Consider the following 23,254-nt stretch of genomic DNA (forward strand, 5'->3'; position numbering starts at 1 on the left):
AGTTTTAATGAAAAATGACAAATAAAGGTGTAGTGAATAGTACTGGAAAAAGGTAAAATGTGATTTTTCGTTAAAAGTGAACATTATCAGAAGTTTCGTTAAAACTTCTTTAAATAAATTTAGTAAATATTATGTTATTGTTTGTGAAAAGAAAAATAGTTACATGAAGTGTTCTAGTTGGGAAAGGAAAATTCTTTAGATCTCTTTCGTCAAATTCATCAAATCAATCAATATGGATCTTTGAAATTTGATCTAACGGTTACAAATAGAAGGTTCTTTGAAAAGTTATTAAAAAAAAATTAACCGTTTGATTAAATTTCAAAATCCGGATTAAGGTATTGGATGAATTTGGTAGAATGCATCCTGAGAGAGGATCCCTTTCCTTCTAGTTAACACCAATAGTCATAATCAGTCATAATCAATCACAATCAAATAGTACTCGCTTTGTTTTTTGTACTTCCGTTGGCAGCATGTAACTTTGTAAGGATGTTCTCACAAAAAACAATTGATTTAGGTCGTTGGACCGCATTCCGTAATATAAAACATGTCATAACAACGCTGTTTTATTTTCTTACAAAAAGATTCCCTTTTTGAAAGTTCACCATAACATATATTATAGTATAAAGTGCAATGACGACATCATCAAATTTATGTTGAACTTTTATTTTTTAAGGAGTAAATTGTAATATTGGTCTCTTAATTAAAATTTCATTATCATTGGTCATTCAACTTATCAAAATGCGTAGTTATGGTTATTTTCTTCAACTTCGTTAGAATTTTGTCAAAATAAATTATGTTGGAAGGATCATTGCTATAATTGAGGTTCCTTAACTCATCAAAATGTGTAGTTATGGTCATTTTCTTCAACTTCGTCAGAATTTTGTCAAAATGAGTTATGTTGGAAGGACCATTGTTACAATTGGATTAAAGTTGAGGAACCATTGCTCCAATTAGATTAAAGTTGAAGGATTATTTCTCCAGTTGGATTTAAGTTGAGGGACCAATGGTAATGAAATTTTAGTTGCAGCACCATAGCTGCACGTTTTGATGAATTGAAGGACCAATGATAATGATTTTTTAATTGAGGAACTATTGCTCCAATTGAGTTAAAGTTAAGGAACCATTAGTACAATTTACTTTTTTTTTTAAATACATATTATGTCAAAAACCTAAAATATTGAAAAACAAAATCAAATGGACTTTTGCTTTGTGCTTTTCATGCATAAAATATGGAATAAAGTACAACATAATTATGTCAAAGCTTGAATTAAAAAAATAAAAATTTCAACACGCTATATTAAATCCAAATAGTATATACAGTCAACCAAAAAAAAATTAAACTCGATTATTTATCTTTGGCGTGACATAAAGAATGATGTATTTTTTGTAATCCAACTTGGTGCACCACAACATCATGCAACCTGAAAAAACAGCCGTTGGATTCAAAATCATATCCTAAAGTACCAAACAAATAGCATGAGGCTATGGTGTCAATTGTCCATGTCACGTCAAATACTTGCAGAATAGAAAATCTGCCTACATCCTGTGGCATGGTAAGTTTGCATGATTGCTCTCGTTTTTACACTTTATACTTAAAAACGTTGAGAGAGAGAATCGAACTTAGAATCTTGAGTGCAATATGTATGGTCATTCGTCACAGGATGGAGTTTGCTAGTATACCAACAAAACAAAAAACTAGTTGGTTCCACAACTCTTTGTCTCTAATGAATGTTCATCTTTTAGTTTGAATATATAGTGCCCTTTTGGTTCCAAACATCCTGGGTTGAATGGATTTGGTTGGCTAGCGGCTTTTATTGTACTATTTGTTCTCATTCTCTGTCGTCTTTGACTCTTTGCAGCACACGTCTCTTTCCCTCTCTCTCCCCTTTCTCCCTCTCTGGACACGTAAACTGTTCATATAATACAATATTTTCTGACGAATATCTGATAATAATCGTGCCTTTTTTTCTTCATGGAAAGCTTCAAATTCAAAAGCTTTCATCTGGGGCATAAATTCATAACAAAACCTGAAAAGGGTTGTCCGAATTTCGGTTGACAATCTCTCCAATGGCGATGGTCCTGAATCTATGGACGTTTTTTGGGGCGGATTCCCCACAATCTTTCAGACGCTTCGTCAAAATTTTCTCTCTGGTTTTTGCATTCGGCTCTGCTCTCTGCCTTGGTGCTCTTAAAGGTACCACCTTTCGCTATTGAGGATGTGTATCTATATATACCTATATACATATACATATATACAGATTTTGCATGTTTTCTGCTGAATTTACTGGAAATTTTGATGGTTGGTTTCTGGGATTTTGATCATATATGTTGCAGGTCTTCTGGTCGGACCCATTTCTGCACTAATACTGATTTTGGGGAATGTGGGAATAATTTTAGGTTTGTTTCCTGCACATGTTGTCTGGACAATCTACACTCTCATAAAGTTAGTATCTTTGAAACTACCTCTTTTCAAAATTTTCAGTAAAACTCCTAATTTTTCAGAGATTTAATACTCTCTTTTTTTTTTCTTTTTTTTTCCCCCATAAATGTCGGGAATTTGCAGGATTCACAGATTTGATGTACCACTTAAAATTGCAACTTTGTTTGCCTTGCCTGGCCTGCTGGGTATATGGCTGGGTTTGAGCATAGTTGGGAGTGTTCTGTTGGGTGTGGGATATGGATTCCTAACTCCCTGGGTTTCTACTTTTGAGGCCTTTAGGCATGACAACCAGTACAAGAAATTCAAACATTGTATTCTGGTAAAACTTTTGAATTCGGTCTTTTTTTTTTTTTTCCTTCAATTTTTCTGTTTGGTTTAGTGTCAAATTTAGCTCTCTTCGTTGTGTTTCACTCATGCAACTTCGTTACTTGTTAGGATGGAACTTGGGGGACTGTTAAAGGAAGCTGTACTGTAGTTAGAGACTTTGCAGACCTGTGTTACCAATCGTACCCGCTTTACTTGAAGGAGTTGCGCGAATCACCCGCTGCAGAGGAAGTTCGCACTCTTAGGTAATCGTGTTGTAATTAGTTACTCAGAGTTATGTTGCTTTTGTCATCAAATTATGTATCAAAAGCCAAGTATAGACATTTTAATCAAACCATAAGGTAATCATGTTGTAGTTAGTGACCTGAATTATTTTGCTTCTGTCATCAAATTATGTAGCAAAAACTAAATATAAACATTTGGATCGAACTCTAAGGTAATCATGTTGTAATTAGTGACTCGAATTGTTTTGCTTCTGTGATCAAATTATGTAGCAATAGCCAAATACAAACATTTGAAATAGCATTGCGTAAAACAGCTGTTTTAATCTGAACTCAATTCTTTTTCGAGGACATATTGTAGGTTGATTCACATTCCGGCATGTATTATAGTTGGCATGTTGGGGCTAATCGTGGAGATTCCTGTTTACACTGCAATTGCTGTTGTAAAGAGTCCCTATATGCTGCTTAAGGGCTGGTATCGACTGATTCATGATCTGATTACTCGAGAAGGTCCATTTCTTGAAATAGCATGCATCCCTATTGCTGGTTTGACAATCCTTCTGTGGCCAATTGTGGTTGTTGCGAGTATCGTATTGGCAGTTTTCTCGAGCATTTTAATCGGATTGTATGCATCAGTTGTAGTATATCAGGTTTGCTTACACCCGACTATAATCATATTAATCTCCTTGGCCTTTCATGATAAGTAAAATTATACATCTTTTAACCATTTGTGAATGAAGGAAAGGTCTTTCAGGAAAGGTGTGGCGTACGTGATTGCAATGGTGGCTGAATTTGATGAATACACAAATGACTGGCTGTATCTTCGAGAGGGAACAATCTTTCCAAAGTTGATGACTTTCCTGCTTATGAAATATTGTTCTTTGAGCTCATTAAGTTTTACTGCAGCTAGATTTTGTTATTTTTCTCTTGTAAATCTTTACTAGTGCATTATGCGTAGCCAGGCCCAAATATCGAAAAAGAGCTGTCGCTCAATCACCCGAGTTCTCTGTTCGAGGAAATCAGCTGGCTGAAGGTACACTCAGTCCTGCTCCTATGGAAGCACCTGCAATGCTTATGCCAAGTATAGCCGACTCGAGATCAGTTAGAGACGTTATACAAGAAGTGAAAATGGTTCAGGTATGCCCTTAGGTTATCACGGTAGTTTTTCTATGAGGCTGAATGCTTCGATTCAGTATCTTTTGCAAATGAATTTGTTTTGCTTTAATTTCCTTTTCACGAAAAGTATATCACCGAACTAGCTAAGCAACCTTAGGATGAATTTTCTGTGCCATGTACTACAACTTTATGGGAGATACGAAGTAGTAATGTTGTAGTTAATGACAAGGCAATGAGTGCTTAGTGCTTCTGCTAGTTCCGGAAACTTACTCTTCAATTATCCCCTCCTAAGGATGTAGCAAAATGTCCAAGGGGTTGGCGGGGGAAGGGGAAAGGGAAAACGAGTGGAGAGCGTGGAGGAAGAGGGGATATTTTTTTTTTTTTTTTAATCAGCTTTAGCTTTTAAAAGCATGAACATTTGTTCTCCTTTGCTATGATGATTAAATTTCTTACGAAATTTCTGTTAATTAGCCCTCTCACTTGTTTTGTTTCGTGACGAGAGTTTATTGTACTTGAAATGCAACAGATATGGGAAAACATGATGAGGTCCTGCGAACTGAGGGGCAAGGAGTTGTTGGATGATAATGTAATAGCCACAACTGACCTCGATGAATGGTTGAAAGCAAAGAACAGCAACGAAGCATCCATTATCGGTGTTGGTCTGCCTTGTTATTCATGCTTGCAGACTCTTCTCTGCTCCATCAGATCGAATTCAGATGGTTTACTGCTGCTTGATGACGTTGAAATTAACTACTTAAATAGACCGCATGAAAAATTGTGGGACTGGTTCTTTAATCCGATAATGGTCTTGAAGGAACAGATTAAGGTCATAAAATTGTCAGAGGGTGAGGTTAGATATTTGGAGAAAGTGGTTCTTTTCGGAACCAATAATCCACAACACGTAGTGGCTTGGGATAACGGAAGTTTACTACCTCAAGACGCTCTAAGAGCTGCTCAAATTGAAGGCATTAGTAGAAGGTACGAAATTTCTTCTATCCCATTTTGAACCAACTAAAATAAGCAAACTATTCACATTCCATGGAGGAAAAAAATGAACAAATTCAAATGTCGCCAATCTTTAACAAATAGAGAGCGCAAAACTTATGTGCGTGTAGGGTAATACTCTATTTCGTAGTCCAGAATGTCATGTTGCCATGTTATCAATCAGATCGTATCAACTTAGTCGATGATTTAAACTGCCAGGATGAAACCTGCTTTTAGTAAGTGGCAGTGACAAATTTTGGAACTGTGGAATAAGTACCATTGCTTACACTGCATCTGAATATCGTAGAAAATTAGAATCGATCAGTTTTCTTGTTCGGAAGCATATCATCTATTGTCTGGCTGGTGGAAGCAACTGAACTTAGCATTAAGTTACTGCAAGTAGTTTCTGTATGTTCATGTTCTGATGTAGTGATTGTATTTGTAGGATGATTGGAATGATGAGAAGTGTCTCAAAATTTCCCACTTACAGAAGGAAATTCCGGCACGTTGTCAAGGCTTTAGTCGCATATTCCTTGCCGAAGGAGGCTTCAATTGCATCCGGTTCTGTTAAATCTACCATCTCCAGTGAAGATGTTGTGCTGGATGAACCTTAATTTATCTTCGTTTTATTTACATTTCCCCCCCTTGACATTGGACTGTGATTATAATTTCTCAAGGGCATGTATTTTAGATCATTGGTCATATCACTAGTCCGACATGCTAAGTTATTAATGTCTCGCGACGATTTAAACCAAGTTTACATTTTTATTGGCATATAAACAATCTGACACTGGAGGAGTTTTGCTTCATAATTGATTGGAAGGGTCGACATCTACGATATAAATATAAATCATTGTTACAATAGATTGTTGTCTTTGAATTTATGGTCTACATTGTGAATCCAACACATAATATGTCATGTTATACGAAAATTCTGCAATGCATAGGTATATGGAATGCATCAGCATGATATACAGTTGGATTTGCATGGTTGTGTTTTTGACAATCTGAATCTTTGTAGCTGCTCAAGTATCGATACAACATGTACATTGGTGTATGATGTTAAACTATTGTATACATCATGTACACCATGATTAGAAGCTATATCATATAGCTAGGATATGACCAACAAGGTGAAGCAACAAGGACATGAAAGCTTACTGCATGGTAAGTTTAGTGTAGGACCACAATTTTAGAAAATAGTAAAATGTTATGCATTGTGTGCTATCTATTTATGCAAAAGGTCACATTTTAGCAGCAACATATGGAGATCGGGGGATATGAAATGCTAACATAATTTACATGATTAAAAATAACCTCCTTTTTACACAAAATCAACTTAATAAAGTTTATTCTTTCTTCCTTAGCTGCATATCAGAGACCGTCGGACCAACATATATACTAAAGTAACTTACAAGAATAATAAAAGGAGAACTGTATGCATATATGTTAAACTAAGTTTTGTTTTTAAAGAGAGGAATGACTCCTTAACCTTAATTTGAATATTATTTTAACACTAAGGACTTATTTGATAACCATTTCATTTTTTTGTTCTTACCTTTTACTTTTTAAGTTAATGATAGAATGAAATACATAGGAAAAATGAGGCGTGAAAAAGAGTGGATAAAGAATGGTGGGAGAAGTGCAGCAGAAAAGTACAAGAAAAGAACATAAAATGAAAATCAAAACAAAAAACTATTTTAAGTTATTTTCACTTTTAAAATTTTGTTTTAGTTTATTCTTTCTTATTTCTCTCCCTGTCTCAAACCACTCTTCTTCATCCCTCCTCATTTTTTTTTTGTCAAACTTATTCATTCCTCTTTTAGTGCATATAAGGCCTCACACCGGATAGTACTAATAATACGGAGTACGGTGTATAGTGTCCGTTTGTATTAAATAGCCACCGGATTAAACAATCTGGCCCACCTACTTTATATGATAAAGACCCGCTTGTTTATCTTCTCCAAAACCACGGTACAATTTAGTCGGGCGCTCTCTCCTTCCTCTCCAGACGCAGCCGCTCTCTCTGCTCTAGGTTAGTCTTCTCATGCTTTCTTTTTCTTCGTTTGAATCCCAATTCATTTTCTCAATTTTCTTCTTCTTCCCAGGGTCCCCTCCCTCTGTTCTTATTATTCGTTTCCCCTTTCTCTGTTCTTCCCCCTCATTCCCACAAATCCCAAAACCCAATTCCTCCGTTGGCCACCATGAACCACCACCACCACCAGGTTCCATCTAACCACCCAGAACAATAGTCTTCTCTCCCTGCATCTTCTTCTAGCTATCATAGGATCTCCCTCCTTCTTCTCCGTTGCTACATCTCCGACCCCTACAACCCTCCGTTTGTGACCACCCCCAACGATGCATTTGAGCATTCTTTCTCTGCTTCTCGCTATGGCGGTTCTTTGTGCAACATGACTCTCTCCTACTCTCCTAACCGACTCCACTTCCCCAAGACTTTGTCCCATTCCCTAGTAGCAGTTCTGCCTCATTTTTCTCCACCTCAGACTCAACAGCGCTTCGTCTTGGATCTCAATCCCTCTCTGGCCAAGACCTCCTCCCTCTCCTCCACCTCCTTGCAAGATTTCCACTCCTCCACCGACATTGCACGTAGTCAACTGCTAGAATTTGGCCTTTTTTACAGCTCAGTTTATTGGAAAATATTTTGAATTTGATGCATGGAATTTACTATTTTTCTTTGTTATTTGAAAATTTGTGTGGTTTTCAAATTTTCAATAGGTATAAATATGAGAAAAGTTCAACAAACAAACAAAGATTTGTCAATTTTTTTTCTTCTTCCTTTTCTTATTCGGTTAAGTGCCAAACACAATATAAATAATACAGTCATTAGTTCAATACTACACCAAACGTTCAACTAATTTAGTTAGTACTATCTGATGACTATTTCTCCTATCCAACAGAAATAGTCAGTACAATCCAAGTTGTCAAACGAGGTCTAACTTCTTTATATCTAACAATAAAAAAATAACAAAAAAGAAACGAATTTGTTATCAAACTAGTCATAATGTATTGCAACAATTAATAGGTATTACATTTTCACAAAAGCCCTAAAATCTTAAGCCCATTAATGGAAAACTAGGCCCATAGTCAAATTCATTTTCTTTTGGTCACCCAGGATCCATCACAACCAACTCATCGAAACTCTAATGAGAATTGAGAAGAATCTCAACAAACAAGGCCCATCTAGAAAAAGAATTATCCTGCAGATTAAGGGTTTTTCTCGGTTTCTTCTTTTTTTTTTTTTTTTTTTTTTTTTGGGTTAACTAGAGAGGCAAATTCTACCTTGTATTTTGTGATCTACACTGGTGTGGCAAGTAGAATTGGCTTCTTTTGAAATATTTTCTATAATTTTATTCGGTTACAAATATTATTTATTAGTACAATGGTCTAGTAGTAGAGCTCTTTACTTGTAAGTGGAAGTTTTATTTCCGGTACCACATTTTTATGGCGTGCTCATTACGATTAAATCTCCAACCATGTAAAATATGTATGTATCGCAAAAAAATCTTTCTTTGAAATGGAATGTGTTGAAGCACATACAAGCATGCCTAAGGTTCTTCTGTGGGCGTTGGGCATGCCAATTCACTCGCTTTATAACAGTTTAATTCATAATCACATTGATTGATGAAATAATGGATCAAAGATCAAATTGATGTGCAACTATGATTAGCAAAATATAAGTTGTGCAAATGGGCTTCGGTGTCCATTTAGGCCATTGACCCGTTATTTTGAAGAGAACAGTGACTCAAGACCATTTCATGATTTCGTTGGGATGCCTGGTCTTTTATGCCAAAATTTTTGACTTTTTTTTTTCTTCATAAATTCGTTTCTTATTTTTACTCTCATAAACCAAGGGCTAAGAGGCTAGTTGCTTATGCAATGAGGTTATCGTTTGATACACTCTCTTTGTCATGCCGCGTCATATATTCGAATCCATAATCAGTTTTCACCTTCTGTAAGTTAACTTTAATATACATACTAAAAGTACTAACATTGAGAAGCCATTGAATCCAAGCTTAGTGATGAAACAAAAACACAGCAGCAAGCAAAGATCTTCCGCTCCTAGTACACACCTTATGCACTTCTATATGGGGTCGGGTTTTGTTCTAGAATGTGTGTACAAGAGTGGGGACCTAAGCCTTATATTTATAGGTGCGTATATTAGGTTTCTTACCCATAAAGAAATCCCTAATACATATCTTTAGCACCTCTAGAATCCATGACCTAATAGGAAAGATATTCCCAATCATAATAAGTTTACTTGACCACCAAGTAATCTGGGATAACCAAATATTTCTTCCTATCTTTTATTCTTAATCAATTAGGACTCCTAAATAGATGTAAGCCCAATAAAAGTCTTACATTCTCCCACTTGGGCGAGACATCTATTCAAAAGTTTTCTTTAGGATCAAGAATCAATTTCCTTATGCGCGCAACTTTGGAAGATCATTTGATAACAATATGTTTTCAAACTCAGTGTCAAATATCATTAGCTTGTAGAACTATAGACCATGATATTCAATAGAGCGAATACATACCTCCATAATCACATACAAGCAACAATATTCACATAAAGTACCAACAAGTCATGGACAAACACATATATATGGTCAGTGAGCTTAATGGTGGATATCACACTTGACACATATATGGTCCTCTTTACGATCACAAAGTGACATTCCTTAATGCTTAAAATAAGCCCTTATGTCAAAAGAACAATCTTGATATATAGCAAATTAGCTTACTGGAATGATATAAGTATGTAGAAACAAAGCATATCATTCTTTAATGCATATCCATGAAACCTCAACCAAAAGAAAATTTTCAAAACTAAAAAAGATAACTAGCAAACAAGAACAACTCGAGCTCCCACTACATTAAGATATCTTCGAAACTTTATAGAACTCCTATGCTTGTGACATGTTTTAGAAAATCTACATTAGTGATAGCTTTGTTCAATGGGTCTGCAATTATGTCCACGATATTGATATGATCAACCGTAGTGACTCCTTCTCGCACCTTCTCTCTAACCTTCAAGAACTTTATGTCAACATGCTTGAGTCCTGAAGATCTCTTGTTGTTTTTGCGAAAAAAAAAAAGCTCTTGTTGTCACAATACAATTGAATAGGTCTTGATATATTATCGACAACTTGCAAACCTAACACAAAGTTCCTCAACCAAATGCCATGCATCGTTGCTTCAAAACATGCCATGAACTCGGCATGCATTGTCGAGACAACCATAGTTTTCTGTTTGACACTTTTTCTAGGCTATTGCACCACCTCCAAACATAAACACAAAACTGGAAGTTGACATTAAGTCGTCATGACATCCAGCAAAATCAGAATCGGGATAACCTACCAATTCTAACTTGTCAGTCTTCTTGAATATGAGCATGTGATCTTTGGTTCTTTGTAAATAACGCATAACCTTCTTTGTAGCTTTCCAGTGTGCCATTCCTGGATTAGATTGGTACCTACCTAGAACACTAACAGAAAATGCTAAGTCTGGGTAAGTACATACTTGAGCGTACATAATGCTTCCAACCACTGAAGCATAAGGCTTGTTCTTCATCTCCTCTATTTCTGTGCCATTCTTCGGATAATCTTTGTTACTCAATTTATCACCCTTGGAGATTGGAACTTCAGCACTGTTGCTTGTCAACATGTTAAATCTCTTCAATACTTTCTCAATATAGGCCTTTTGTGAGAGACCTAACAAACCACGACTTCTATCTTGGTGAATTTCAATGCCCAAAACATAAGAAGCCTCTCCAAGGTCATTCATCTCAAAATTCTTGGACAAGAACTCTTTGGTGTCATGCAACAAATCTTTATCACTATTGGAAAGTAGTATGTCATCAACATATAGAACAAGAAAAATAAACTTGCTCCCACAAAATTTAACATATATGCATGCATCAATTTTATTTTCCTTGAGACCATATGAAGTGACAATCTTATCACATTTCAAATACCATTGCCTCGAAGCTTGTCTTAACCCATAGATTGACCTCTTCAACTTACACACCAAGTGTTCTTTTCCTTCCTCCACAAAACCCTCAGGTTGCCTCATGAATATTTCTTCATCCAAATCGCCATTGAAGAACGCATTTTTAACGTCCATTTGATGCATATATAGATCAAAATGTGCTATCAAGGCCATGATGATTCTAAATGCATCTTTTGTCAAAACTGGAGAAAAGGTCTTGGTGTAGTTTACACCTTCTTGTTGTGTGAAACCTTTAGCTACCAATCTTGCCTTATGTCTCTCGATGTTGCCTTTAGGATTCTTCTTAGTTTTAAATACCCGCTTGCATCCAAAAAGTTTAACTCCTTGATGTGGTTCAACTAGCTCCCACATTTTGTTGTTTTCCATGGACTCTAACTCACTTTGCACAGCTTCAATCCACTTTTCAGACTCTACACCAGTGATAGCCTCTTTGTATGTTAAAGAGTCTTCATATTTTGAAACATTATAGTCCATCTCACTCATGTAAACAAAATCTGGTAGTGCATTTGGCCTTCATTCTCTCTGAGATCTCCTAAATTCTTGTGTCTCATGTTGTGCCGTGCCACCGAGTTCAACATTCTCTTCCACATGTGGTGCTTCATCTTGTACATTTTCTTGATTTATTAGCTTAACAACGTGCTCAGCTTGTGGTAGAGGTCGAAGTAAAGGAATGGTGACAATTGGTTCAAGAATGGTGGGATTAATTGGTTCAGTCCTAATCTCTCATTCTTCTTCAAAAAATAAAGTCCTTGTTCACTCCTTCAACAACATCATCATACTCAATGAACTTGGCTTTTCCAGTCTCTACAATTTTGGTAGTGTGATTAGGGCTATAAAAAAAAAAACCTTTCAATCTTTCTGCATAGCCAATGAAGAAACAACTTATTGTTTTGGGATCCAATTTAGCTAACTCTGGATTGTAAACTCGGGCTTCAGCTTTGTTTCCCCATACGTGTAAGTGATTGAGGCTTGGTTTTCTTTTATTCCATAACTCAAAAGGTGTTTAGGGAACTGACTTGCTAGGAACTCTATTAAAGATGTAGTTGGCAATCTTAATCGCATATCCCCCCAGAAATCTTGTGAGATTAGTGTTACAAATCATGCTTCTCACATATCTTTCAAAGTTCTATTTCTTCGTTTAGCTACTCCATTTTCTTCTGGGGTCCCAGGGGTTTGTGTACTAAGCAACTATCCCACAATCTTGCAAATAACGTGCAAAGGGTGCATGATGCCTTCCTTGCTCATCATACTTGCCATAATATTCTCCTCCTTTATCGGATCAAACCACTTTAATTTTTAGGTCAAGTTGGCTTTCTACTTCAGTTTTAAAGACTTTGAAAACCTCAAATGCACTAGATTTAGTTGGGATAAGGTAAAGATAACATAACCTTGAGTAATCATCAATGAAAGTGATGAAGTACCTATGACCCTCTAGAGTTTCGATTGGAAAAGGACCACATATATTGGTGTGGATGATTTCTAAGAGATGAGAACTCCTAGTTGACCCTAATTTCCTTGAGTTAGTCATCTTTCCTTTAATGCACTCGATGCAATCACCATAATTTGTAAAGTCTAATGGAGGAAGGATTTCCTCCTTGACTAGGCATTGCATTCTTTCTCTAAATATGTGACCTAGACGTTTGTGCCATAACCTTGATGAACTATCTCGGATGAGAGGACGTTTTTGACCTATGGTTTCAACATTAAGAGCTAATTTTTCTTTTCCATGAGTCAATTGAAACATTTCATCAACTAACAAACCATTCCCAACACGAATAGAATTTAAGAACAAATCAAAACCAAAATCATGCATATCAACCTTAAACTTCGATTTGACAAGTTTGGAAATAGAAATCAAATTCCTTCTCATGGAAGGTACATAAACAACGTCATTTAACTCTAAACAAATCCATAATATAGATAAAGCCTAACGGTGCCTATTGCATGGACTCGAACTCTCTTGCCATTCCCTACAACGACTTGAACTTGGTTTTTATTTGGTGTTTTCTGGCTTATGAAGTCCTTTAGCAGCCTTTTTCTCTGCCCAACGCTTATATCTATTGCAATTTCTCCTTATATGACCTAATTTGTTACAAAAGTAACAACCAGGATTATTGGTTTGATTGACACCAAGACCAGGCGTCTTAGGGGAAGGATTAGGCTTTGCAACTTCTTTATTGGCAGTATGAAAGCTTCCTTTGAAGGGACGGTGCTTCTGAGCATTAATGGTGAGATGCACACAGTGAGTCTCCTTTTCTTCCTTGAACTTTTCTTCTTCTTGAACACATACAGAAATCAGTTCATTCACACTCCATTTGTCCTTCAAAGCATTGTAGATGATCTTGAGTTGATCATATTTGAAAAGAAGGGAGTTAAGGACCAAATGAACTACGTACAGATTAGCTATGGGAATTTTAAGACTGTTCAGCTTGGTTGCAATGTCTACCATACTTAAAATATACTCCCTTATACCTCAAACTCCATCAGATTTCATAGTTGTGCGCTTACTCATCAGGTTTCTAGTCTCAGCTTTCTCGGATTCCATGAACACAGATTCCAGAAATTCCTTGGCATTCTCAGAGGCTGGTATTCCACCAAAAATAGCTTTAGTGATGGTCTTCTCCATGATCAGCAAGCACAGAGTATTCGAGTTCTCCCACTTCTCGAATTTGAGTTTCTGTTATGCTGGTGTTAGTTAGTGTAGATGGTTTCTCTTTTTTTTAGGGCTAAGTTGATGTCCCATAGACCTAGGACAATCTCTAAATCTCTTTTCCACTTGTCAAAGTTGTTACCAGACAAAGGTTCAATGGAATTGATGGCAGACGGGTTCACTACAGAAAGAGAAACATGGAATATGCAACTTTATTAATCTTTAACCCCAAAACTTTATACATAATTGATAAACATCTGCGGACAGATTATCAACATGCCTTTAATACTTTCACAAGGCTACTATATGAACTTAACACGAAAAAATTGTTATCAAAACCCTTCACATCTGTAGACTAAAAAGAGCCGAAATTCGTATAAGTTAATATAATACCTTGTTCTATTATAGATGACGTCCAATTAAAAGTTCACATCTGTAGCCTGAAAACCCTAACTGGTAGTGTCTATAATACAAATTTGTCATTATAATCTGGGATTGAAAGGATGGCTGGCTACTCTATTGAATGGCTGTGTGCTAGACAATAAAATAGGATATCTCTTCAATCTTGACATCTTTATGGGTCTTTTAATACTTGCAGCGGAATTTTAACATGTTATGTTTTATGTAAAAGGGGAAGAACAAGCTAAGTTGTTTTGGAAAACCCTAATCGAGTTCGTGATTCAATTATGTGCTGCAATCTAACATGCTGTAATGCTATTTGAAATAATATATACACAGAACCATATACATATATATATATATATATATATATATATATATAAACAGATGCTATACTACATGCTACAGATTCATATACATACATATATATATATATATATATATATATATATATATATATATATATAGAAATTACTTTCATGCCTTGAATAATCAATTCTACATCAAATTAATGTCACGGCATGACACACCCCAACCAAAATCAAGGCGTGACGCCCATCACGCCTTGATTTTGGTCAGGGTGTGTCACGGCAACCTTGATATGCTTCAAGTCTTGTAAACAACATGTAGTATAAACAAAGTATAAGACAGAATATGGATTACATGCGCCATACATGATTTGAACAACAATTTTGCTTCTCAGTTTCTTTATAAATATAATCTTGGTTTTAGACTTCTAGATGCATATAACCTACTCTCTGATGCCACATGTAAGTTAACTTTAATATACATACTAAAAGTACTAACCTTGAAAAGCCATTGAATCCAAGCTTAGTGATGAAACACTAACACAGCAGCAAGTAAAGATCTTCCGCTCCTAGTACATGCCTTATGCACTCCTATATAGGGTAGGGTTTTGTTCTAGAATGTGTGTACAAGAGTGGGGACCTAAGCCTTATATTTATAGGTGAGTATATTAGGTTTCTTGCCCATAAAGAAATCCCTAATACATATCTTTAGCACCTCTCTAGAATCCATGACCTAATAGGAAAAATATTCCCAATCATTATAAGTTTACTTGACCACCAAGTAATCCGGGATAACTAAATATTTCTTCCTATCTTGTGTTCTTAATCAATTAGAACTCCTAAATAGATGTAAGCCCAATAAAAGTCTTACACCTTCCTATCCGCACGTTTCACACTTTTAATTTTAAGTAAGATCTCTATAACTTTCAAAAATCTACTCCTCTCTATGTCTCTCTTTTGACAATCTACCTCTATAACCCCCAAACTTTTTTAATTAGTAACTAAACAAATATAAACATTGCTAATCGATCCTTGAAGTAGCTAGGAACTTTTAATCAGTTAAAAGGTTGTAGATGCTTGAGATATCAAGAAATATCAACGGTTGATGAAAATAATTTCTTGTATTTTAGTGTAAACTTATAACAGTCAAGAGAATCAGAATCTTCTTAACACCCTCCTCTTTTGTCTTTTTATTTTCTTGTTCACTCTACCGTGCAACAAATTTCCAAAATATCATAAATGATCAAGACACATGCAGTAAAAAAATGTTGAACAATTTAATCCCATGTTGGAATCTTTTCGTGATAAAATTCATCAGATGTTGAACTATGTAAGTGGTTAAGTTGAGACAATATCAGCATAATTAAGCAGATTCTAAAATCTTGACATGGTATCAGATGGGTGCTTTTTTGCACACCACTCTCAAGTGATGGTAATATTCAGCATCCTACTTATTACCGTTGGATGAGTTTATGTTTTAAAATTTACGACTATACACTACACAAATTTCAAAATTTAAATTCATATAAAGGTGATAAATAAGGACGTGATGAGTATCACCAACTTAAGGATGGTTAGCAAAAATATCCTCGTATCACATCGCGTTCTCCTTAACAACTTATATTAAATAGTTAAGCTTCTAATTACCTATGCAGTAAAATCAAACATCTGTCAAACCGTAATTGTGATTGAATTGAAACAATATGGACATGAATAGACTGCTCACTGGACTACGAAATCTCGAACAAAAAATATACCTTCCCCTTGAAAGTACAGACGAAGCATGAGTTAAATTAAAAGCCTCTGATCACTTCTCTCTACCGACCTTTCATATTTTGCCTTCTGTGTCTCTTTAACTGTTTTGTAGTACACGTATAAACAAGTAGAGAGTAGCAGAAGAAACTCAAGTGAATGGAGTGAATTTGTCTTATTTTTTAGTTGCCTCTTTTTTACTTTTACCCAAATCAGTTTGCGATCTCCGTACAACATGGAGCTATAATGAGAACCAGGATCCTCGCCGGATCCATTCTCTAAGGATCCTAAGGATCACGTAATTGTATTCGTTCATCGTATATCGTGCGGTCATAAATCATTTAAAATTTAAAATTTAAAATTCAAATATAAATAGTAGCTAACAAAAACTGACCGCACGATATACGATAAACGAACACGATTGCGTGATCCCTAGGATCTCTAAGGAATGGATCAAGCGATGATCCTGGTTCCTATAATGATAGCTAGTAATAGTAAATATTATCTCTTTCCGATTTCATGCATTTTCATTTGTTTTTTTTTTTACTCGGGATTTGTAAAAAAAAGATTTGGCCACGCAGATGTGAGAGTTTTTTCAGTGTGATCATCACACGAAGTGATACATTACGTGTCTCTATATAAATGATGAGTTATGTGTGTTAAAAGGTTAATAACTTAAAAATTAAAATTTTCAACCACTTGCATAAAAACATATAGTATATCATCCGTGTTCCCGTCACAATTAAAAATTTCTGTGCAGATGGGACAATGCTCGGTGATGATTGATGGAGGGGATAAGATAACTTTCCGGACTTCGAACACGTGGCCGGATATTACAGGCTACACTAATCATCATCAACTATGATGACAACTCGACCAAGAGGAGACTTCCAAATTCCCAGAAAATTAGGAAAACATCAAAAACAAATTATTTTTAGGTCGGCTTGGGATTCTGATACTTTTTAAAAAAAAGTTTATTAAAAAAATTAGAACCAAAAAAAGTGATTTTTTTTTTTTAAATTGTTGCTAATAACCGTAGAAAAGTGGAAGTATGATCCAAAAAAAGTGTTTTTATTTTCAAATAATAGTAATAAGTGCTTATTTAATGAAATTTACAAATAACATATTTTGCAAAGTTACAATCTTTACCTTCTATTATTATATTATATTAATAGTAATAAGTTATTGCCTCTGATAATTATTATATTATATTAAAAACATATTTTTTTAATCATTTAACATATTCACATCAATTTATATAAAAGTTTACCAAACACTCCCATATTGTTTTTTTTTTTTGTTAAAAGCACTTTTACAAAATAAATAAATAAATAAAGGTTTGTCAAACACTCAACAACTTTATTTTACAGCGGTTTATTCTCACAACACAACATAAACATTTTTCTTTAAAGCACAACAATACCAAACTAACCCTTAATTTAGAGAATTTTTATTTCCTTTACAAGAAGAAAAATGCTAGAAAGTTCACATTTTTGTACCACATGTGTCTACCATGTGATGTGGTAAATGATATGTACATGTCATGTTGATTAATGAATTTATTTGATTAGATGTTGATTGTATGCATTACTTACAACATGTGATGGCATACCAATGTGGTATAAATATATGATCTACTTAACTTTACTCAAACAGTAATAAAAAACGCTAAAATGCACGAAATTATTGACTGCATTTGCATGTATTATTGGAACACTACAGGTCTGGAAAGTTATTATTATCATCCTGGAACACATATTCGTGATATAACAAATACTGTTGTAGTATTGAGTTAGTATGATCGTACTAAAACACAATTAATTACGGGATATAACAATATTAGCTACTATTGTAATACTAGACAATATGGGGACTGGTTTTTCACTTACCACGTGGCTATGATTCAGTATCACACAATAATTTTTCTATACTGAAACATAATTACGAGATAGAAGAGTACTGCAAAAGAATGAAGAGTAGGAGTCTAGATAGGGAGATCAGAATTCTAGAAGCTTTTGTTATTCCAACAGTCGTTTGTCCTCTTCTAGACTTCAGATCGTACACAAAAACAAAACAAACTGCTTCTTCTTCTAAACTAACTTACAGTGCTAAGCTTAGCTGTACATGATTAAAAGAAGAAAAACAATAAAACTAGCGAAGAACTGAACGTAATTAGTAGAACCTAATTAAAAATAATAATAATAATAGCAACAGATTATGCATGAGAATTACCGATCTTTTTCGATTCCTTTCGACCGCTCGCTCGTGTTTCATGGCTTTAATCGAACCCACTCGTAACGTCCTTCGAGCGGTTCGTCCTTAGAAACATCAAAATTGTACCTGAAAAATTGTCACCAATTTAGAATTTCATGCTCGGACAATGAGAACGTAAAACCTAAATTCGAACGAGCTATAAATTTTTTTTTTTTTTTTTATAAAATGAGTTGACTTACTTCTCGTTAAATTTTTGCTGGCTTTCCTTTTCCACGGCAGCGAAGAATTCTTCGAGCTCCGACGCGTTCACTACCGCCGGTGATCGTCGTTGAGACTCCTCTTTAAGCCTCGCCGTCGAATCTGCTTCTGCTCCAACTTCGCTCGTCGGCGCCGTCATCTTTCTCCTGCCGCGAAAGCAAAAAAACGCACGCAAAAGCGAGAGAAGTGAATTGAGAAACAAATAATTTAGACAGAGTGTGCAAATTTAAATACACTTCACCTACGTGAGTGAAACAAATTCGAATTTTGAAACAAAATTAAACTTTTGAATTTTGAAATTTAAGATAGGATGCAAAAAATACGGTAATAAATGTTCGACGAATTGTAATATTATATGCATATTTATATATGTGTGTGTGTGCGAATAAAACCTTTCGTCTCTGCTGGAATTATACGTCCACGATTCGACCTGGTCACTGTCATCCTCCTGCAAAAAATAATTAATTAAAATTCCAGTTAATTAAAGCGCGACGAAACTGAAAAATTCAAAGAGTTACAAGAGAATTGAATTTATTTCACTAATTAATTTTGAATTTACCAGCTCGCTCGAGCCGTTACTCGAGCAGCAGGAGCTCTCCGCGTGATCCGACGTCCAAACGTCGTCGTTGGAAGTCCGTACGCTCTCTGCCTCCGTCTTGATTTTCGGCGCGCTGCTAACCACGACGACGGGTCTTCTCGGCCTCTTCTTGTGCTGAGCCACATCATACGACGACGGCAATTCGACTGATTCTCCGTCCGCGCTGCCGGCCTTCCTCTTTCTCGCCGCCGTCTCTGACGTGGCAGCTCGAGTCACCTCCATCGTCGTAAATTCCTCTTCTGCAAGATCTTCGTGCTGTTGCTTCCTCATCGTTGTCTCTCTCTGGACCTCGTTTCTAGAGAGAGAGAGGAGAGGGAGAGCGCGATGACGATGATAATGATGGTGGTGATGATGAGTCCGTTGGACGGCTGTGATTGATTTGGTTTATAAGTACGGGTTGGCCAAACGTGGTCCAGACTCCGTTAACAGTGACGGGGAATCTGAAAACGGGCATTTTGACGGCGCCGTTACATAGATCTGGGCCGCGCCGAACATTCCTCGAATTGCTTGCTGCCACGTGGATGGGATGCACGTTGAAGATAACAGGAACAATTAAATGATAAGAGATTTTGCAATGTATCCAAAATATGATTTAGTATATTAAATATCATAATACAAACTATTAAAATTGTTTTTTTAAGTATTTAAATACTTCTATTATAAAAATGTATTAAATCGTATTTTCGATACATTAAAAAATTTATGTTAAATGATTGCCTGCACGAGGGTTCAGGTCTGGAGGCTGTACGGTTGTGGAAGTAGAACGGGATTCACTGAATTACGGGCAGTTAGAAAGAGCTGAATTACTTATATGCCCTCACGTTTATTTGGAATCATCTGTGCTATCATCAACTAGTTTGTTTTACTTGTTCCGTAATTACCAATGAGTTAATGATGGTTTGTGCATGTTAATCTGCATGTTTGGGCCGATTAAATAAGTGTAAAATATCAGTTTTCGAAACTTTATGGCCAATGGTAATTGCATAGGGGAAGTTTTAGACATTGTAAATTGAATAAGTGCAAAAGATCAACTGCGTTATTTACCACATTCAAAATAAAAGTTCGACTGTTGATTTTTTAACTTTTAAATAAAATTAAAAAATAAATTTGATTTTTGGTGTAGTTCATAACTACCAATGTTCTTTAATTGAAACTTTTGTGAGATTAAAAATATTAAATAAACTCTCCTTTATATTGTGTGTGTGTATATATAAAACGTTCATCAAAACTAACCAAAAAATTATTGTACTAAAATATGTGTACGTTTTTCAAAAACAAAAAAAAAAAAAAAAAAGATATTAGGCTTAATAACATAATTAAATTTCTTCCATTAAACTTGACATGGATTCATTCTTAAGTTAATGAAATAGAATGTACCCATATAAGTTTAAAAAATGGATTAGAAAAAAATTGAGTGGATTTTATATATAAAAAAAAAAGGGTACATTTTATATTAAAAAAAAAGTTACATTTTACATGAACAAATTGGTATATTTAACAATGAGTACATGTAGCCACTTAATACTATGGTCTACTGGTATTCCTCTTCACTTGTAAGTGAGAGGTCTTAGGTTCGATTATCGTCAAAGGTGAATTTGAACCATATTATTGCTAGCCAATTATGAGGCTAAACCTATCCCATCTTCCCCTTAATATGAATTGGGGTTTTTTTTTGGTGTTGGGGGGGGGGGGGGGGGGGGGTAACATTTATGATATAAAAAAAAAAGTTGAAAATCTTTTTTTTTCTTTTTAATGTTTTAAATTGAAAATTAATTAGGAGTTTAATAACTCTAAATTAATTGCTAATTTTTATTTGAAAAAATTATGAAACTAACATGTAAATTCATTAAATACTAGGGGACTTTGATCAAAATCTAAAAGATGATAAGATTGCAATCAATGAACATTAGTAACTAGAGAAAAAAACGCATATTAGAATCATACCCATTGGGAAACTTTACAGACGATACAAACTTTAAAAACTCTTTTTTGTCATTCGGTTTCATGGAAAAAAAATGCAAGATCCCTTATGGCTTTATCATTGTCCCTATTCATCCATGAAACCCTCTGTATGCCCACTCTTTCCAAATCAAGATGAGCTTTGATCATGTCATTTGTCTTTCGCTCGATATCTAAAATGGTGCCCACCAATATGTCAAAGACATTTTTCTCAACATGCATAACATTGAGGTTGTGTCTTTAGTTTTGACCAATACGGGAGCTCAAAAAACATAGGCTTGTGCGCCCAGTTCATATGTGTAGAAGGTTCGGCCATACTCACTGTTTTCCTGAACGGAGCAAAATTCAAACGGTTAAGCTGTTCCAAAATCTGATCATTGGACCATTCTCTAGGTCTGAGGCGATGCTCTGTGTTCCCGTTGAACTCTTTATCCTTTTCATGCCACTCATGGTCCCATGGCAACCATCTCTGATGACCAAGGTAACAAACTTTTCCAGTGTGCCAACCAGATGTTACATTATCCTTGCATACAGGGCATGCCATATAACCCTTAGTGCTTCACCCAGAAACTATATCATATGCAGGAAAATCGTTCATAGTCCACATAACTGATGCCTGCAAAGTGAACATTTTCCTAATGGACTTATCGTACGTGCGCACACTGTTTGTCCATAAATCCCTTAGCTCATCAACCAATGACCTTAAGTAAACATCGATTGATCTGCCAGGATCCTCAGTTATGAAAAGATTCATCATCATGTATTCTTTTTTCATGCATTTCCAAGGTGGCAAATTATATGAGAATATGAAAATTGGCCAAAGTGTTGTGGTGTTGGTTTAGAACCCTGAACGGATTGAATCCGTCAGTGACAAGTCTCAATCTAACATTTCAGGGATCAATAGAAAACTCGGGGAACGTTTGATCGAACTATTTCCATGCCTCCCCATCTGCAGGATGCCTCATCACTCTGTCGTCTACCCGTTTTTCCTTATGCCATCTCATATATGTGGCAATATGTGTCGACATATACAATTACTGCAACCTAGGTTTCAGGGGCAGATAACGCATGACTTTTTGTGGGATCTTAGTCGTTCTATTATGAGATGTCATTTTGAACCTCGACTTATTGCATACAAGGCATTTATCCAATGCTTTATTCTCTTTGTACAATAAAATACAATTGTTTTTCCAAGCTTGAATATTTTCATAACCCAATCTAAGACCATTCAACACCTTTTGCACATGTCTATAGTCTTTCGGCAAACAATTGTCCTTCGGAAGCATTCTCTTGAAAACCCCCAAAAAGTAATCGAAACACTGGTTTGACATACGATACTTTATTTTTTCCGTGCATTAGTTCCACAATGGCCTTGAGAATGGAAAAGCTCTCGCACCCCGGGTATAACTCTTGGTTGGCATTTTTTAATAGTTTTTCATATTGTTCGAACACTGCACTGTCCATTGGTGTAGGCACGTCATCTGCCCCTTCCTGATTGGTATTTGTCGATGCAAATGGAAAAGCATAATTTATAATATCCATGACTTGTTTATTAGGATCCACAATAGGTTCAACATTGTCTACTCTTGTGGCGTTTGAAGACGAAGCATTAATTGTCTAATTGTTCACCATGATGGTTCCAAGTATTATATATCTCAATCATTCCATTCCTTACTAAATGAAATCGAACATTTTCAATGGTCTCCCTTAACGTATTGTTACACATCTGACAAGGACATCGGATTCTAGTTGCAACCGGGTTGTGTGTACGTGCAAAGTCAATAAAATCCTCGATTCCATCCGAGTATTCATTCGCGCATCTATTCGGATTCTGTATCCACGTCCTGTCCATAATTCCTAGAACCACAATAAAAATACAACAATCACAACAACTTCATACAAATGATAATGTCACCTTATGCCTCTGATAAGAGCCTTATCCCATTCGGGAATGCATAGTCATGTCACGTAATTTATGCCTACATCATATTAGATTTTGAC

At 35.5% G+C, this 23,254-nt stretch overlaps 2 protein-coding genes across 5 annotated transcripts; one reads left to right on the top strand and one right to left on the bottom strand.

Moving 5' to 3' along the window:
• Window positions 1-1,622: 1,622 nt before the first annotated feature.
• On the top strand, window positions 1,623-5,859 carry LOC137719186 (putative membrane protein At3g27390). Its single transcript, XM_068458405.2, has 9 exons — window positions 1,623-2,194; window positions 2,335-2,443; window positions 2,564-2,759; window positions 2,876-3,009; window positions 3,347-3,635; window positions 3,726-3,832; window positions 3,948-4,122; window positions 4,628-5,079; window positions 5,531-5,859. Exons 1-9 carry the CDS (start codon window positions 2,068-2,070, stop codon window positions 5,697-5,699), a joined length of 1,758 nt encoding a protein of 585 aa, XP_068314506.2. The 5' UTR covers window positions 1,623-2,067; the 3' UTR covers window positions 5,700-5,859.
• Window positions 5,860-12,896: 7,037 nt separating this feature from the next.
• On the bottom strand, window positions 12,897-19,660 carry LOC137708528 (cyclin-dependent kinase inhibitor 6). Of its 4 annotated transcripts, none has more exons than XM_088686393.1 (5): window positions 19,256-19,660; window positions 19,089-19,144; window positions 18,678-18,845; window positions 18,457-18,564; window positions 12,897-13,946 (listed from the first exon to the last, which is right to left on the bottom strand). In XM_088686393.1, the coding sequence occupies exons 1-4, from the start codon at window positions 19,562-19,564 to the stop codon at window positions 18,495-18,497; spliced, it is 603 nt and encodes a 200-aa protein (XP_088542519.1). In that variant the 5' UTR covers window positions 19,565-19,660; the 3' UTR covers window positions 12,897-13,946; window positions 18,457-18,494. The 4 variants fall into 4 exon arrangements, with proteins under 4 accessions (XP_088542519.1, XP_088542520.1, XP_088542518.1 ...); XM_088686394.1 differs by having other exon boundaries at window positions 18,678-18,842; window positions 19,256-19,659; XM_088686392.1 differs by lacking the exon at window positions 12,897-13,946 and adding an exon at window positions 18,214-18,342.
• Window positions 19,661-23,254: the final 3,594 nt, after the last annotated feature.

The sequence above is a fragment of the Pyrus communis genome, chromosome 15 (assembly GCF_041283825.1).
Source record: "Pyrus communis isolate YQ-2024b chromosome 15, ASM4128382v1, whole genome shotgun sequence".
Taxonomy (NCBI): domain Eukaryota; kingdom Viridiplantae; phylum Streptophyta; class Magnoliopsida; order Rosales; family Rosaceae; genus Pyrus; species Pyrus communis.